At 55.8% G+C, this 17935-nt stretch overlaps 1 protein-coding gene across 1 annotated transcript in view; it reads left to right on the top strand.

Moving 5' to 3' along the window:
• The first annotated feature begins 4206 nt into the window (after positions 1-4206).
• man2b1 (mannosidase, alpha, class 2B, member 1) overlaps positions 4207-17935 on the top strand; it is a 48228-nt gene continuing 34499 nt past the window's right edge. The window contains exons 1-4 of the mRNA XM_087983110.1: positions 4207-4326; positions 8479-8581; positions 9106-9279; positions 10207-10400. Coding sequence (XP_087839236.1) covers positions 4228-4326; positions 8479-8581; positions 9106-9279; positions 10207-10400 — 570 coding nt within the window. The 5' untranslated portion in view covers positions 4207-4227. The remainder of the gene's footprint in view (positions 4327-8478; positions 8582-9105; positions 9280-10206; positions 10401-17935) is intronic.

Genomic DNA, 17935 nt, shown 5'->3' with positions numbered 1-17935 from the left:
CAGTGAAAATTCCCTCTTCCAAGAATGCCAGGTCAGGAAATAGTGATCGACTACACTGATATGATAGAGAGAGTAAACGGATACCGGTACCTTTTGGTAGCAGTGGATGCATACACTGGTTGGCTAGAAGCGATACCGGCAAAAAAGGAAGACGCAAAAACAGTGATCAAATTTTTGATAAACCAAGACATTCCAATGCATGGGTTTCCAAAGAGAGTCAGGTCAGATAATGGCACACATTTCAAGAACAAGGACCTGCAAGAAGTTGAAGCAGCTTTAGGACTGAAACATGCGTTTGGAACAGTGTACCATCCTCAGTCACAGGGAAAAGTGGAAAGAATGAATCAGTCCATAAAAGGCAAAATAGGAAAAGTATGTGCCCAAACAAAGTTAAGTTGGATGGAGGCCTTACCCTTAGCTTTACTGTCCATTAGAAGCTCAGTAAACTCCATCACAGGGTTTACCCCGTATGAGCTGACAACAGGGCAGCAGTTCCCGGGACCAGGAGCTGGAATACAGATGTTAGAGGGAGGAGGAGCCTCTCTAAGGTACAAACCTTACTATGACCAACTAACAGCTTTGGTGTCAGCTTTCTCCAAACAGGTTGGATCGGCAAAGGGGGCCCTACAGAGCCAGGCGCCATCTACCACGGATTGGGTCCTGTTGAAGGTGATCAAACGGAAGTGGTCGGAGCCAAGGTGGACAGGACCTTATAAGGTTGATGAGAGGACATCTCATGCGGTCAGACTACAGGAGAAAGGAGAAAGTTGGTACCATTAGAGCCAGTGTGCAGCCACGGAACCGCCAATGAGAACTCTAGAACAAATAAGAACAGAAAAAGAGTAGAAGGGTCTTAAACTTTTAACTCTTGCAGGAAGAGGGTTCTGGAAAAAGGGGGAGAGGTTCTCAAGATTTCTAAGGAAGGGTTTTTCTCGAGAGCAGAAGTGAGGACAGGACCGGAATACAAAAAGACTTTGTTTAAAATATATCGGCAGGTTGTGTAACAGATATAATGTTTATCTTTGTAAGAAGCCCACACTACCCTCGCCTGGGGAGGTGGGGAGTTTTTGCTATTCTTTTATGTATAAGTATTATGCCGCTGTTAATAGGGGTATTAGCCACGAGGGACAAACACACACACGAGGGAGACAGTCCCAGGTATAAAAGAGCAATAGGGCAAGAGGTGGACAAACGTTTAAGGGAGACAGGGAGCCACGTACATATCAGACATGATAAAAGCCATGGTATAACATACCAGTTTGACTTAGGCAAAGTAATTGACTGTGGCCACAATCCAGGAAACTGGAGAGGGTATAATGTGTACCTTTGCGTGCATACCAATTATTATAGATGGTGCCCGACGTGGCATCATGTATTAACATGGACTGGGGTAAGATGGACGCCTAAAAAGTCGCCATCCTCAGATAATAGATGGAAGGTTTGAGACCATGTGAGCCTGACTAGGGGGCAACTTGATCATTCCTCAGAGATAAAAAATCCACTTTTGTTAACCTGACAGGATTCACCATTAGCCCTGGTTCCAAAGAAGTACGGAATAAGTGCAGAATCGATGATAACAGCTTTTACTTTGTAATAGGTGTATATCAATCAGGAAAGGATACCATGGGACTAGTGAAGGTAACCTTGGTAGATCCTCCTATTCGCCAGCCAAAAACTAGAAACACAACAAGCGTGGAGTTAGAGCAAAGTTCAGGAGTTGTGGTGATAGATCCCAATAACATTACGAGAGATGACATTATTAGACTAGCTACCGGATATAGTGATAGGAACACGTGGCTGGACTGGATGACAGCTACTGCAACCTCAATGAATATGAGTAATTGCGTCGCGTGTTCTTCGGCTAGGCCAACCCTATTTACTACCCCAGCCCCATTGTTCCCTAATATAGGCCCAGCAGGATTTCACTGTATGATGGCCCTCACCATGCGGGCGGACCCACCAAATTGTACCACTTTAAGTGTTATTTTCCCTCCTGTAAAGAATTCTATGTTACCTCCAGTGTTTACCCCAAGGGCCAATGATTACACTTGTTTCACTCGGAGTTCTAATACAATCTTGGGAGACATGCCCGCTGACTGGTGTCAGCACACGATTGATGTAACTGGCTGGCAGAATGCTAGCTCAATGGTTTGGGCCAGAGCTGATCTTTTTTGGTACTGTGGAGATAGAACACTACATGTTAGTCTACCTCCAGATTGGTTTGGAACCTGTGCAATGGTCCGGCTAGGGGTACCCTTATTCCTCTTAGGAGAACGACAAAAGGGAATAAATCCACATGTACGAACACGCAGGGATTTGTTTGATGTAACGTCTGGATCAACCACTTACACAGATGCAATAGGTGTTCCCCATGGTGTACCTGATGAATATAAATTGGCAGACCAGATAGCAGCAGGTTTTGAGAATCTCCCACTTATCAGTGCTCTATTCCCAGTCACGCCGAATAAAAACGTCAACAGAATTAATTATGTACATTACAGTGTACTCAGGCTAGCCAATAGAACTAGAGACGCGGTGGCGGAACTCTCTGAACAATTGGCAGCGACTTCATTGATGACAGTACAAAATAGAATGGCCTTGGATATGTTGCTAGCAGAAAAGGGGGGAGTGTGCTCTATGTTTGGAGATCAATATTGTACGTTCATCCCCAACAATACGGCACCTGATGGCTCGGTAACCAGAGCCTTGGAAGGACTAAGAATCTTGTCTAAAGAACTGCATGAACATTCAGGTATTCACAACCCTCTAGGAGGACTGTTTGGCTCATGGTTTGGGAAATGGAAATGATTAATTGTCTCTGTGTTTATGTCCCTTGTTGGTATGATCATTGTGTTAGTGTTGTGTGGATGTTGTTGTATCCCCTGCATTAGATCTTTGTTGAACAGGGTAATCATTACAGCTATTGAAGGGAAGGCTACTCCGCCCTACCAGATGTCACAGATGGAGATGGAAACCATGGCTCTGGCAAGAAGGGAAGACTATGCATCGGAGACCGAATATGATTTTCATGAGACCAAAAGGGGGACTTGTAAATATATGGCTTGCTTGTCAATATATACCTGGCTGCGACTGTAAATATGCTCGGCATTCGGAAGCCTTTGGGGATGCTCCGTTATGCGCACGCGCAGAACAAGGTCACGTGGTGCTCCACTCCGTTGCAAAACAGGGTCACGTGATGCTCTGTTTCACGCGCCGGAGGCGTGCAGCGGGTCACGTGGTGCTCTGTTTCGCGGGCAAAACAAGGTCACGTGGGGTCGGACATCCGGGAACGTAGGGAGGCGGAGAATGGAGTCAGATAAACAGCCAAACAGAAGATAATCCCATAACAGTGATTGCATGATGTTTTTTATTATATAAAAAGACTGGATCAGGCACAGAAGTGTGTGTATTTTCCGAACTGACACACTGTATAGTTTGTCAGGGACAGAAAGGTCTAGACCCAGAGCTCTGAATGCTTTATCCACTTATTCCTAAAATAAACTAAAAATGTGAGACCGAATATCTTCTCCTATTGCTTCATTTAAAGAACATGCAGGACTTGGCTCACACATAGAAGAAAGTAAGTTGGTAGATTGAGCCAAAGTCTGACACCACCCAGACCCATTCCACTACCTTCAGATTGTTGGAATGCAAGGTGCAAATCCTACACCTATTGACCTTTATCTGAGGAAAGGTGTTTATCAAGTCTGTTTAAATTAAATTGGAGCAGGAAAATCGACATTTCGGGCAAAAGCCCTTCAGCAGGAATGCTGCCTGATCTCCTGTGTTTTTCCAGTACCACTCTAAACTAGACTCTGATCTCCAGCATCTGCAGTCCTCACTTTTATGAAGTCTGGTTTGACTTGGCTGGAATATTGCAGGTTGAAAACAAGGACTGCTGATGCTGGAAACCAGAGTCTAGGTTAGAGTGGTGCTGGAAAAGCACAGCAGGTCGGGCAGCATCCCAGGAGCGGGAAAAATCGACGTTTCGGGCAAAAGCCCTTCATCAGGAATAGTGTAGTCCTGTGCAGGTTCAGCATGAATCCGATGGGCTGAACGGCCACCTTCAGCGTAGCCTGGAACCCGATCCCGTCGCGCGCGGGCTCATTGTGACGAGCCGGAGCCGGAGCCGGCTTGGGGGCGTGGCTTGCAGGTGGGCCCGGTCAGCTGACCCGCAGTGTAGCCGAACCGCGATCACGTGGGCCGCCGGTCACATGATCAGTCCTGATGGCTGCGCTGGTGCGGCGGCGGTCGCTGTATTTGCTGCTCTCCGTTTGCCCCTTTCTTCTGGGACCTGGGGCAAACGGGGGGCGGTGCGGATACCAGGTGAGGGAGACTGTCACTGGGCAAATCCTCCTCCCTGTCTTCACCGCTCAGGGGCTAGAGACCGGAGGAAAATCACTGTCACAGAGAGAGGAAAGGGGAAGCGGGCATTTCCTGGAGCAGTTTCTTGTTGTTTTTTGGCACGGTGAGGCAGCAGCTCTAACCACTGTGCTGCCCTAATATAGTTCAATACTTTAATATTAGATTAGATTCCCTACAGTGTGGATTCCGGGAACAGTGCTTGTGTGAGCTGGGCCAACTTTCTTAATTGAGGAAGAGCCTCACTGGGCTTGAAACGTTCACCCAGTTTTTCTTTTCCCCAAATGCTGTCAGAGAGCAGGACTAAGGGACAAAACAAAAACTGCAGATGCTGGAATCCAAAGTAGACAAGCAGGAGGCTGGAAGAACACACCACCTGATGCTGCCTGGCTTGCTGTGTTCTTCCAGCCTCCTGTCTATAGAGGACAGGAGTTCGCATATTCTCCCCGTGTCTGCGTGGGTTTCCTCCGGGTGCTCGGTTTCCTCCCACACTCCAAAGATGTGCAGGTCAGGGTGGATTGGCTGTGCTAAATTGCCCATAGTGATGGGGGCATTATTCAGACGGAAATGGGTCTGGGTGGGTTTCTCGTTGGAGGGTCGGTGTGGACTGGTTGGGCCGAAGGGCCTGTTTCCACACTGTAGGGAATCTAATGTAATCAAGTGATTAATGGTAGGGTCATGGGGAGTGTTGCTGAACAAAACACCTGGGGAGCAGGTATATAATTCCTTTTGAAGGAGTCACAAGTCAACAAGGTAGTGAAAAAAGGCATTTGGTACACTTGTCTTTTATTGGTCTGTGCATTAAGTATAGGAGGAGAAAGTGAGGTCTGCAGATGCTGGAGATCAGAGATGGAAATGTGTTGCTGGAAAAGCGCAGCAGGTCAGGCAGCATCTAGGGAACAGGAGAATCGACGTTTCGGGCATTAGCCCTTCTTCAGGAATCATTCCTGAAGAAGGGCTAATGCCCGAAACGTCGATTCTCCTGTTCCCTAGATGCTGCCTGACCTGCTGCGCTTTTCCAGCAACACATTTCCATCATTAAGTATAGGAGTCAGGGTGTCATATTGTGGCTATATGGGACATTGGCGATGCCACTTTTTAAATACTGTATTGTATATAATTCTGAGTGCCCTGCTGTAGGAAAGATAATTAAACTTGAAGGTGCAGAAAGGATTTACAAGCATGCTGCTGGGACTGGAGGGTGAATAGACTGGCCTGAGGAGTGACGTTAAGGTTTATAAAATCATGAGGGATGTGGATAGGGTGAATAGCAAAAGTCATTTTTCTTGGGAAAGGGAGTCCAAAATTAGAGGGCATAGGTTGAAGGTGTGAGGAAAAAGATATAAAAGGGACGTAAGGGGTAACATTTTCATGCAGAGGGTGATGTGTGTATGGAATGAGCTTCCAGAGGAAGTGATGGAAGTATCTGGATGAGTGTATGAATAGAAAGGGTTTCAAGGGACATGGGCCAAATGATGGGACCAGATCAGATTGATTTCTGGTCGATGTGAATGAGTTGGACCAAAGGGTTTTATTTTCATACAGTACAGTTCTATCGCTCTCTGACATGCTGAGTTTCTCTTGACTTTGTTTTGCATTTCCAACACTCAGTATTTTGCTTTTATCCTAGTCTGGACTTTTGGAGAATGAATATCATTTATGAAAAAAGTCCACGTTAAACCTCTCCCTCCATATCATTCCAATAGCAGCCGTGTTTCTTGTTAAGTATTAAAGCATTCCGTCACAACATTTTTCTAAATATTCTAAAGCCCTGTACCATGCTGTACAGTGACCTTTCGTTTAAAGAATGAAGACCAGAAAGTGCTGGAGAAACTCATATTTCTGGTAGCAGCTGTGAAGAGTGAAAGAGTTAATGTGTTCACAGTTAACGTGACTTTTCAGAACTAGCCAGTTGTTGTTTGATCACTTCCAGCATCACAGTGCTTTGTTTTTATATTGAATCACTGAGCTGCAGGACATTTAGTGGCTCAGAAGCATTTGGAAAACCTGAGCTTATAAATGATTGGGGCACTGTAGGAATATCGAGTTGAGGTTAAAGTCCGATCAGTTGTGTTCTTATTGGATGGGGCAGTGGGCTCGATGGGCTGACTGGTCTCTGCTTGTCCCTCATTTGAATATTCATGTGTTTTTTATGAAAAATACAAAACACATGCAAATTCTGCAAAGAAAAGTTATATTTGCACCCTTTTTAAAAAAGTGCTGTTTGCTTTCACATAAACATTTTAATGTTGCTGTGTTAATCCTTCTCCCTCAATCCCAGCTCATGAGGCACAGCAGCTCAGCCTGTGCCCAGTAACAGGAGCCATGTGGCCTTCAGGGGTTTGCGAGGGATTGGCGACCCTGCTGTTGAGACCCCTGGTCCCAGACACTCCTCCTACACATCTGAGGCCGCTGGCTGGTTAAAGTTACCTCTGTGGATGGAAGCTCTATCTGAAATGTACAGACCAAGTATCTGCTGAGGCTGCTGTTGCTGGGAATTCTTTCAATGGTTGTGGCTTGTGCTGTTCTTTATCTGTTGAAAGCAAAGTGCAGATATTGCAAATAACTGACTCCACTTCCACAAACACACTGTCTGGGTTCTCGTGCTGCAAGGTCATAGCTTACTCCTTCTGTTTCCTACATTAAGGGCAGGAATGGTTCTGTAACAGTTTAGAATGTTGTATTGCGCAGTTCTGAAAGGCACTTTGGATTTTCAAGTCTCTCGATTTGTCACAGTCTGGCCACAAAAGGAAAAATAAATTAAACACGAGCTGGAGATCTGTAACCGTTGGTCACAGAGTGAGAGATTTTTGTTTGTGATATTTCAGAAACTGTCTATCTTTGCCCTCAGTGGTTAACACAGAGTCTAAGTAATCTCTTTCATGCTGCTGTTGTCTAGTTCCCTTATTTAATTTGTCTTTATACATTCACCCCAGTGTGTTTGCACTGTGTTTGGTGCCAAGTTAAGATTAGATTTTCAACAACAACATGTAAAATCATTAAATAAATGGAAAACAACTTGTTTTTTTTTTATTTTCATGTGTTTTTCATATCCTTTAACGTAACACATTGCAGAACTATTGGTTAGTATTGAGGAACATGTCTGAGACTAACCAGTTGCTTAATAGGACTTAACAGTTTTGTGTGGCCCCTGTTCTAGTTTGTTCTCTTTCTGTCCTTAAACCTATCCACGTGTGGTTTGCAACAGGGCATTGCAGGACAGTGATCCCAAAGGAAGCACTGAAGATTTTAAAAAATCTTGCCTGTTCAAAGGGATGAAGAAAGAAAGGTTCACATTTCTCAAGTAAAACAAAAATTGCAGGTGCTGGAGATCGGAAACAAAGCTGAAATTGCTGGAGAAACTCAGCATAAGGTTTCATGTCCGGTGACCCACCTTCAGACCTCCTGAACTCTGCTTTCATCCTGCAGCTGCTGCCAGACCTGCTGAGTTTCTCCAGCAATTTCTGTTTTTGTTTCAATTTTGCAGTGTTTTTCTGCACGTGTTAACCACTCACCAGGCATTTTCCCAGCAGCTTTTCGAGACACAGCAGATGTAATGCTACAAAGGGCAGGATTAAAACACCATCAAAACAACGGGCTTTAAGGCAGTACATTGGAGAAGGAGGGACCGAGAGCGGGTCAGGGGGACAATTCCAGAACTTGGGAATCTAGTTTGTGGGGATGAAGAAAATAGGGGTGCACAAGAGACCAGAATTGGAGGGTTGGAGAACAGGAGGAAATCGCAGAAATTGGAAGGCGAGCGACTAAAGTAGGTTGAAAATACAGAGAAGTTTTTTTAAAACAGCGGTGTTATTGGAATTGGAGGTGGTGTCAGCACAGTGTATACTGAGCATCGAGTTACTCAGTGAAGGGGACTTGATGTGAATTAATATACAGGCAGCAGCTGAAGTGTTTGCCCTGGCTTTTGAATCTGGATTTAATAGGCTGGGGAGGCAGGGTAAACACAGCCAGCTTTGGCCTCAGGTTAAAGGGACAAGGTGTCACAGTCCACGGGGTCCAGGACACAGCAGTTGAGAGAAGCTGTCCCAGGATTCTCGATCAGTGGAAGGTGTTTGATTTGAAGTGTTAACCTGATCTCACTCTCTTTTCCAAAAGGCCTGTCCTGCGATCAAGCCCGGGATGTTGAATGTTCACCTGGTCCCTCACACTCATGATGACGTGGGGTGGCTTAAGACAGTGGATCAGTATTATTATGGAGGTGAATATCCTTCTCCTGATTGTCTGACTATGTGGTAGCAGCTATACTAAGACCTTTAGTGCAGTGCGGAGACAGTCCTCCATTGTTAGGTACAGTGGCTTTCAAATTGAACGATAATATTCAAAGGTAAATTGGATTCTCTCAGTGACGGCGATGGGAAGAATTGAGCCCAACTGCTCACCGGTCGTAACATTTAGTGTTCAGGGGATGAAGGAATGTGGGACAAGAGCAGGTGAATGTATTTTAGATGCAGATTAGTTGTGATCTGACTGAACATATTGAAGGGTTTGACTGGCTGCCTACCCCTACATAACCTGGTGTGTGTGTGTGTGTGTGTGTGTGTCTCTGTCTATCTGTGTGTGTGTCTGTGTGTGTGTCTTTCTGAGTTTGTGAGTGTGTCCGTGTGTGTGTCTGTGTCCGTGTGTGTGTCTGTGTCTCTGCGTGTGTGTGTGTGTGTGTGTACTTGACCCATGAGGAGTTTGCCCAGAAGTTGTATGAAGTCCTGGCTGTTTTTCCCTACTCAGGACAGACTAACACTCAGCGAGCTGGCGTACAGTACATCCTGGACTCTGTGATCGCCGAGTTGCAGGCAGACCCCAGGAGGCGGTTCATCTACGTGGAAGTTGCTTTCTTTTACCGCTGGTGGAGGCAGCAGAGTGACAGCGTAAAGGAGCTGGTGAAACAGCTGGTGGATGAGGGTAAGGTGGAGCGGTCACTTCCAGAGACGGTGTACTGGGACGGGTCAGCAGCCTGGGCATTGAAGGTTTCACTTGGTCACTTGGATTCCTGAAGAAGGGCTTATGCCCGAAACATCGATTCCCCTGCTCCTTGGATGCTGCCTGACCTGCTGCGCTTTTCCAGCAACACATTTTTCAGTTCACTTGGTCATGCCATGTTAACCTATCGCCAAGATTGCACGCGCTCAGTATTTCTAGTGAGACTCTGTCATGTGGAAGGGGCTCTAACTTCACTGGGACTATCCACCAAATTCTGATGTTTACAATGTTACAACCAGAGAAAAGTCCCCTCCCATTCAACTTCCTGTATTCTGTAAAATGAAAAAACTGTAGTCTCAGGATATTGGGGCCTGAATGTGATCTTGCAATAGGTCATGGTGCAGGTTGGGTAGTAATACATGTTGGTGTCATTTAATAGCGGCATTGTGAGACCACTCTCCTGCAAGACTGAAACACCACAGACACAGGGTGGTACATTTGTTGGAATGAGCTGCCAGAGGAAGTGGTGGAGGCTGGTATAATTGCAACAGTTAAAAGGCATTTGGATGGGTATATGAATTTGGAGGGATATGGGCTGGGTGCTGGCAGGTGGGACTAGATTGGGTTGGGATATCTGGTCAGCATGGATGGGTTGGACCGAAGGATCTGTTTCTGTGCTGTACATCTCTATGACTTTGATTCTGAATGGAGTGGGAGTCCCCCCACATCAATAGCCAGCATCCAGTTACCAGGCGACTGAGGCTGGATGTTGGATCTGGGGCTTTCCAGTTTGACTAAGTTAATCTGGTGTGTCCTGCAGTGCCTAGACTGATGGAGAGGGGAGATGTAAGGACAGTAGTGTGATTCGATGTCTCCCAGTTCTAAGCTGAGCTGGTTTTGATCCTGCAGGCAGGCTGGAGTTTGTTAATGGAGGCTGGTGTATGAATGATGAGGCCACCACTCACTACAGCTCCATCATTGACCAAATGACCCTAGGCTTCCAGTTTCTGAACGACACGTTTGGCAAGTGTGGCCGACCCCGTGTGGCTTGGCACATTGACCCGTTTGGGCATTCCCGGGAACAGGCCTCCCTCTTCGCTCAGGTAAGAGAGATGCTCGTAAAAATACAGTCCCTGTGTCTGCAAACTGTGGGCTGCCTTCCTCCCCCTGCTCGATCTCGCCCTTACCATTTTCAGTTGCTATGTCAACACTTTCTCTTTAATAGTCTGAGCGGTCACAATATGGTTGTACCTTCTGACCACTATGTGGTTCTGTAGAGTCAGAGGGCACAGTGTGGCCATAGTGTTCAGACAGTGGGTGGGACGTGGATTGTTGCCAACTCGGGCAGTCCATTCCTAATATCAACATTTGCTGCCGGGTTTTGTAATTCACTCAACGGGGAGCTGCAGATGCTGGGGAGGAAGGTGTCAAATAACAGTGAAGAAAGATGTGTGTCCCTTATCTGCCTGCAACGGACTGTCCACTTCACAGCACTGTGTCTGAGCGCAACTATTAACCAGGGCCTGGGAGACCTGCTGATAAAGGGCAGTTAATAACCTGGAGTAATATTCCAGTCGGAGCTGTCACCTTAATCTGCAGGAATGTTACAGTGGGTTGGGGTCATTCCCTGACCCTCCAGTGGTGGGTGGGGGGGGGGGGGGGGGAGGGAGGGGGCGAGGGAATCGTGCTTCTTGACCCTCCCGCAGTGGGTTGGGGTCGTGCTCCCTGACCCTCCCACAGTGAGGGCGTCGTGCTCCCTGACCCTCCCGCGGTGAGGGCGTCGTGCTCCGTGACCCTCCCGCGGTGAGGGCGTCGTGCTCCGTGACCCTCCCGCGGTGAGGGGGTCGTGCTCCCTGACCCTCCCGCGGTGAGGGGGTCGTGCTCCCTGACCCTCCCGCGGTGAGGGGGTCGTGCTCCCTGACCCTCCCGCGGTGAGGGGGTCGTGCACCCTGACCCTCCCACAGTGAGGGCGTCGCGTACCCTGACCCTCCCGCGGTGAGGGGGTTGTGCTCCCTGACCCTCCCGCGGTGAGGGGGTCGTGCACCCTGACCCTCCCACAGTGAGGGCGTCGCGTACCCTGACCCTCCCGCGGTGAGGGGGTTGTGCTCCCTGACCCTCCCGCGGTGAGGGGATCGTGCTCCCTGACCCTCCCACAGTGAGGGCGTCGTGCTCCCTGACGCTCCCACAGTGAGGGCGTCGTGCTCCCTGACCCTCCCACAGTGAGGGCGTCGTGCTCGCTGACCCTCCCACAGTGAGGGCGTCGTGCTCCCTGACCCTGCCGATGTGAGGACGTCGTGCTCCCTGACCCTCCCACGGTGAGGGCGTCGTGCTCCCTGACCCTCCCACGGTGAGGGCGTCGTGCTCCCTGACCTTCCTGCGGTGAGGGGGTCGTGCTCCCTGACCCTCCCGCGGTGAGGGGGTCGAGCTCCCTGACCCTCCCGCGGTGAGGGGGTCGTGCTCCCTGACCCTCCCGCGGTGAGGGGGTCGTGCTCCCTGACCCTCCCGCGGTGAGGGGGTCGTGCTCCCTGACCCTCCCGCGGTGAGGGGGTCGTGCTCCCTGACCCTCCCGCGGTGAGGGGGTCGTGCTCCCTGACCCTCGCGCGGTGAGGGGGTCGTGCTCCCTGACCCTCCCGCGGTGAGGGGGTCGTGCTCCCTGACCCTCCCGCGGTGAGGGGGTCGTGCTCCCTGACCCTCCCGCGGTGAGGGGGTCGTGCTCCCTGACCCTCCCGCGGTGAGGGGGTCGTGCTCCCTGACCCTCCCGCGGTGAGGGGGTCGTGCTCCCTGACCCTCCCGCGGTGAGGGGGTCGTGCTCCCTGACCCTCCCGCGGTGAGGGGGTCGTGCTCCCTGACCCTCCCGCGGTGAGGGGGTCGTGCTCCCTGACCCTCCCGCGGTGAGGGGGTCGTGCTCCCTGACCCTCCCGCGGTGAGGGGGTCGTGCTCCCTGACCCTCCCGCGGTGAGGGGGTCGTGCTCCCTGACCCTCCCGCGGTGAGGGGGTCGTGCTCCCTGACCCTCCCGCGGTGAGGGGGTCGTGCTCCCTGACCCTCCCGCAGTGGGAGGGCGTCGTCCTCGCTGACCCTCCCACAGTGATGGCGTCGTGCTCCCTGACCCTCCCGCAGTGGGAGGGCGTCGTCCTCGCTGACCCTCCCACAGTGATGGCGTCGTGCTCCCTGACCCTCCCGCAGTGGGAGGGCGTCGTCCTCGCTGACCCTCCCACAGTGAAGGCGTCGTGCTCCCTGACCCTCCCACAGTGGGAGGGCTTCGTGCTCCCTGACCCTCCCACAGTGAGGGCGTCGTGCTCCCTGACCCTCCCACAGTGAGGGCGTCGTGCTCCCTGACCCTCCCACAGTGAGGGCGTCGTGCTCCCTGACCCTCCCACAGTGAGGTCGTCGTGCTCCCTGATCCTCCCACAGTGGGAGGGCTTCGTGCTCCCTGACCCTCCCACAGTGAGGTCGTCGTGCTCCCTGACCCTCCCACAGTGAGGGCGTCGTGCTCCCTGACCCTCCCACAGTGAGGTCGTCGTGCTCCCTGACCCTCCCACAGTGAGGGCGTCGTGCTCCCTGACCCTCCCACAGTGAGGTCGTCGTGCTCCCTGACCCTCCCACAGTGGGAGGGCTTCGTGCTCCCTGACCCTCCCACAGTGAGGTCGTCGTGCTCCCTGATCCTCCCACAGTGGGAGGGCTTCGTGCTCCCTGACCCTCCCACAGTGAGGTCGTCGTGCTCCCTGACCCTCCCACAGTGAGGGCGTCGTGCTCCCTGACCCTCCCACAGTGAGGTCGTCGTGCTCCCTGACCCTCCCACAGTGAGGTCGTCGTGCTCCCTGACCCTCCCACAGTGAGGGCGTCGTGCTCCCTGACCCTCCCACAGTGAGGTCGTCGTGCTCCCTGACCCTCCCACAGTGAGGGCGTCGTGCTCCCTGACCCTCCCACAGTGAGGGCGTCGTGCTCCCTGACCCTGCCGATGTGAGGGCGTCGTGTTCCCTGACCCTGCCGATGTGAGGGCGTCTTGCACCCTGACCCTCCCACAGTGAGGGCGTCGTGCTCCCTGACCCTCCCGCAGTGGGAGGGCGTCGTCCTCGCTGACCCTCCCACAGTGAGGGCGTCGTGCTCCCTGACCCTCCCACAGTGGGAGGGCTTCATGCTCCCTGACCCTCCCACAGTGAGGTCGTCGTGCTCCCTGACCCTCCCACAGTGAGGGCGTCGTGCTCCCTGACCCTCCCACAGTGAGGGCGTCGTGCTCCCTGACCCTCCCACAGTGAGGGCGTCGTGTTCCCTGACCCTGCCGATGTGAGGGCGTCGTGCTCCCTGACCCTCGTACAGTGAGGGCGTCGTGCTCCCTGACCCTCGTACAGTGAGGGCGTCTTGCTCCCTGACCCTCGTACAGTGAGGGCGTCTTGCTCCCTGACCCTCGTACAGTGAGGGCGTCGAGCTCCCTGACCCTCGTACAGTGAGGGGGTCGTGCTCCCTGACCCTCCCGCGGTGAGGGGGTCGTGCTCCCTGACCCTCCCGCGGTGAGGGGGTCGTGCTCCCTGACCCTCCCGCGGTGAGGGGGTCGTGCTCCCTGACCCTCCCGCGGTGAGGGGGTCGTGCTCCCTGACCCTCCCGCGGTGAGGGGGTCGTGCTCCCTGACCCTCCCGCGGTGAGGGGGTCGTGCTCCCTGACCCTCCCGCGGTGAGGGGGTCGTGCTCCCTGACCCTCCCGCGGTGAGGGGGTCGTGCTCCCTGACCCTCCCGCGGTGAGGGGGTCGTGCTCCCTGACCCTGCCGATGTGAGGACGTCGTGCTCCCTGACCCTCCCGCGGTGAGGGCGTCGTGCTCCCTGACCCTCCCGCGGTGAGGGCGTCGTGCTCCCTGACCCTCCCGCGGTGAGGGGGTCGTGCTCCCTGACCCTCCCGCGGTGAGGGGGTCGTGCTCCCTGACCCTCCCGCGGTGAGGGGGTCGTGCTCCCTGACCCTCGCGCGGTGAGGGGGTCGTGCTCCCTGACCCTCGCGCGGTGAGGGGGTCGTGCTCCCTGACCCTCGCGCGGTGAGGGGGTCGTGCTCCCTGACCCTCGCGCGGTGAGGGGGTCGTGCTCCCTGACCCTCGCGCGGTGAGGGGGTCGTGCTCCCTGACCCTCGCGCGGTGAGGGGGTCGTGCTCCCTGACCCTCGCGCGGTGAGGGGGTCGTGCTCCCTGACCCTCGCGCGGTGAGGGGGTCGTGCTCCCTGACCCTCGCGCGGTGAGGGGGTCGTGCTCCCTGACCCTCGCGCGGTGAGGGGGTCGTGCTCCCTGACCCTCGCGCGGTGAGGGGGTCGTGCTCCCTGACCCTCGCGCGGTGAGGGGGTCGTGCTCCCTGACCCTCGCGCGGTGAGGGGGTCGTGCTCCCTGACCCTCGCGCGGTGAGGGGGTCGTGCTCCCTGACCCTCGCGCGGTGAGGGGGTCGTGCTCCCTGACCCTCGCGCGGTGAGGGGGTCGTGCTCCCTGACCCTCGCGCGGTGAGGGGGTCGTGCTCCCTGACCCTCGCGCGGTGAGGGGGTCGTGCTCCCTGACCCTCGCGCGGTGAGGGGGTCGTGCTCCCTGACCCTCGCGCGGTGAGGGGGTCGTGCTCCCTGACCCTCGCGCGGTGAGGGGGTCGTGCTCCCTGACCCTCGCGCGGTGAGGGGGTCGTGCTCCCTGACCCTCGCGCGGTGAGGGGGTCGTGCTCCCTGACCCTCGCGCGGTGAGGGGGTCGTGCTCCCTGACCCTCGCGCGGTGAGGGGGTCGTGCTCCCTGACCCTCGCGCGGTGAGGGGGTCGTGCTCCCTGACCCTCGCGCGGTGAGGGGGTCGTGCTCCCTGACCCTCGCGCGGTGAGGGGGTCGTGCTCCCTGACCCTCGCGCGGTGAGGGGGTCGTGCTCCCTGACCCTCCCGCAGTGGGAGGGCGTCGTCCTCGCTGACCCTCCCACAGTGATGGCGTCGTGCTCCCTGACCCTCCCGCAGTGGGAGGGCGTCGTCCTCGCTGACCCTCCCACAGTGATGGCGTCGTGCTCCCTGACCCTCCCACAGTGGGAGGGCTTCGTGCTCCCTGACCCTCCCACAGTGAGGGCGTCGTGCTCCCTGACCCTCCCACAGTGAGGGCGTCGTGCTCCCTGACCCTCCCACAGTGAGGGCGTCGTGCTCCCTGACCCTCCCACAGTGAGGTCGTCGTGCTCCCTGACCCTGCCGATGTGAGGGCGTCGTGTTCCCTGACCCTGCCGATGTGAGGGCGTCTTGCACCCTGACCCTCCCACAGTGATGGCGTCGTGCTCCCTGACCCTCCCACAGTGATGGCGTCGTGCTCCCTGACCCTCCCGCAGTGGGAGGGCGTCGTCCTCGCTGACCCTCCCACAGTGAGGGCGTCGTGCTCCCTGACCCTCCCACAGTGGGAGGGCTTCATGCTCCCTGACCCTCCCACAGTGGGAGGGCTTCATGCTCCCTGACCCTGCCGATGTGAGGTCGTCGTGCTCCCTGACCCTCCCACAGTGAGGGCGTCGTGCTCCCTGACCCTCCCACAGTGAGGGCGTCGTGCTCCCTGACCCTGCCGATGTGAGGGCGTCTTGCTCCCTGACCCTCGTACAGTGAGGGCGTCTTGCTCCCTGACCCTCGTACAGTGAGGGCGTCGTGCTCCCTGACCCTCCCGCGGTGAGGGGGTCGTGCTCCCTGACCCTCCCGCGGTGAGGGGGTCGTGCTCCCTGACCCTCCCGCGGTGAGGGGGTCGTGCTCCATGACCCTCCCGCAGTGGGAGGGCGTCGTCCTCGCTGACCCTCCCACAGTGGGAGGGCGTCGTGCTCCCTGACCCTCCCACAGTGGGAGGGCGTCGTGCTCCCTGACCCTCCCACAGTGGGAGGGCTTCGTTCTCCCTGACCCTCCCACAGTGAGGTCGTCGTGCTCCCTGACCCTCCCACAGTGAGGGCGTCGTGCTCCCTGACCCTCCCACAGTGAGGTCGTCGTGCTCCCTGACCCTCCCACAGTGAGGGCGTCGTGCTCCCTGACCCTGCCGATGTGAGGGCGTCGTGTTCCCTGACCCTGCCGATGTGAGGGCGTCGTGCTCCCTGACCCTCCCACAGTGATGGCGTCGTGCTCCCTGACCCTCCCGCAGTGGGAGGGCGTCGTCCTCGCTGACCCTCCCACAGTGAGGGCGTCGTGCTCCCTGACCCTCCCACAGTGGGAGGGCTTCGTGCTCCCTGACCCTCCCACAGTGAGGTCGTCGTGCTCCCTGACCCTCCCACAGTGAGGGCGTCGTGCTCCCTGACCCTCCCACAGTGAGGGCGTCGTGCTCCCTGACCCTGCCGATGTGAGGGCGTCTTGCTCCCTGACCCTCGTACAGTGAGGGCGTCTTGCTCCCTGACCCTCGTACAGTGAGGGGGTCGTGCTCCCTGACCCTCCCGCGGTGAGGGGGTCGTGCTCCCTGACCCTCCCGCGGTGAGGGGGTCGTGCTCCCTGACCCTCCCGCGGTGAGGGGGTCGTGCTCCCTGACCCTCCCGCGGTGAGGGGGTCGTGCTCCCTGACCCTCCCGCAGTGGGAGGGCGTCGTCCTCGCTGACCCTCCCACAGTGGGAGGGCGTCGTGCTCCCTGACCCTCCCACAGTGGGAGGGCGTCGTGCTCCCTGACCCTCCCACAGTGGGAGGGCTTCGTTCTCCCTGACCCTCCCACAGTGAGGTCGTCGTGCTCCCTGACCCTCCCACAGTGAGGGCGTCGTGCTCCCTGACCCTCCCACAGTGAGGTCGTCGTGCTCCCTGACCCTCCCACAGTGAGGGCGTCGTGCTCCCTGACCCTGCCGATGTGAGGGCGTCGTGTTCCCTGACCCTGCCGATGTGAGGGCGTCGTGCTCCCTGACCCTCCCACAGTGAGGGCGTCGTGCTCCCTGACCCTCCCACAGTGAGGGCGTCGTGCTCCCTGACCCTCCCGCAGTGGGAGGGCGTCGTCCTCGCTGACCCTCCCACAGTGAGGGCGTCGTGCTCCCTGACCCTCCCGCAGTGAGGGGGTCGTGCTCCCTGACCCTCCCACGGTGAGGGCGTCGTGCTCCCTGACCCTCCCACAGTGAGGGCGTCGTGCTCCCTGACCCTCCCACAGTGAGGGCGTCGTGCTCCCTGACCCTCCCGCAGTGGGAGGGCGTCGTCCTCGCTGACCCTCCCACAGTGAGGGCGTCGTGCTCCCTGACCCTCCCGCAGTGAGGGGGTCGTGCTCCCTGACCCTCCCACGGTGAGGGCGTCTTGCTCCCTGACCCTCCCACGGTGAGGGCGTCGTGCTCCCTGACCCTCCCACGGTGAGGGCGTCGTGCTCCCTGACCCTCCCGCGGTGAGGGCGTCGTGCTCCCTGACCCTCCCGCGGTGAGGGCGTCGTGCTCCCTGACCCTCCCGCGGTGAGGGCGTCGTGCTCCCTGACCCTCCCGCGGTGAGGGCGTCGTGCTCCCTGACCCTCCCGCGGTGAGGGCGTCGTGCTCCCTGACCCGTCCGCGGTGAGGGCGTCGTGCTCCCTGACCCGTCCGCGGTGAGGGCGTCGTGCTCCCTGACCCGTCCGCGGTGAGGGCGTCGTGCTCCCTGACCCGTCCGCGGTGAGGGCGTCGTGCTCTCTGACCCGTCCGCGGTGAGGGCGTCGTGCTCCCTGACCCGTCCGCGGTGAGGGCGTCGTGCTCCCTGACCCGTCC

The sequence above is a fragment of the Chiloscyllium plagiosum genome, unplaced genomic scaffold (assembly GCF_037043375.1).
Source record: "Chiloscyllium plagiosum isolate Xiang-an unplaced genomic scaffold, Cpla_swu_hap1 HiC_scaffold_45, whole genome shotgun sequence".
NCBI classification, from domain to species: domain Eukaryota; kingdom Metazoa; phylum Chordata; class Chondrichthyes; order Orectolobiformes; family Hemiscylliidae; genus Chiloscyllium; species Chiloscyllium plagiosum.
This window is presented reverse-complemented; position numbering and strand designations above follow the sequence as displayed.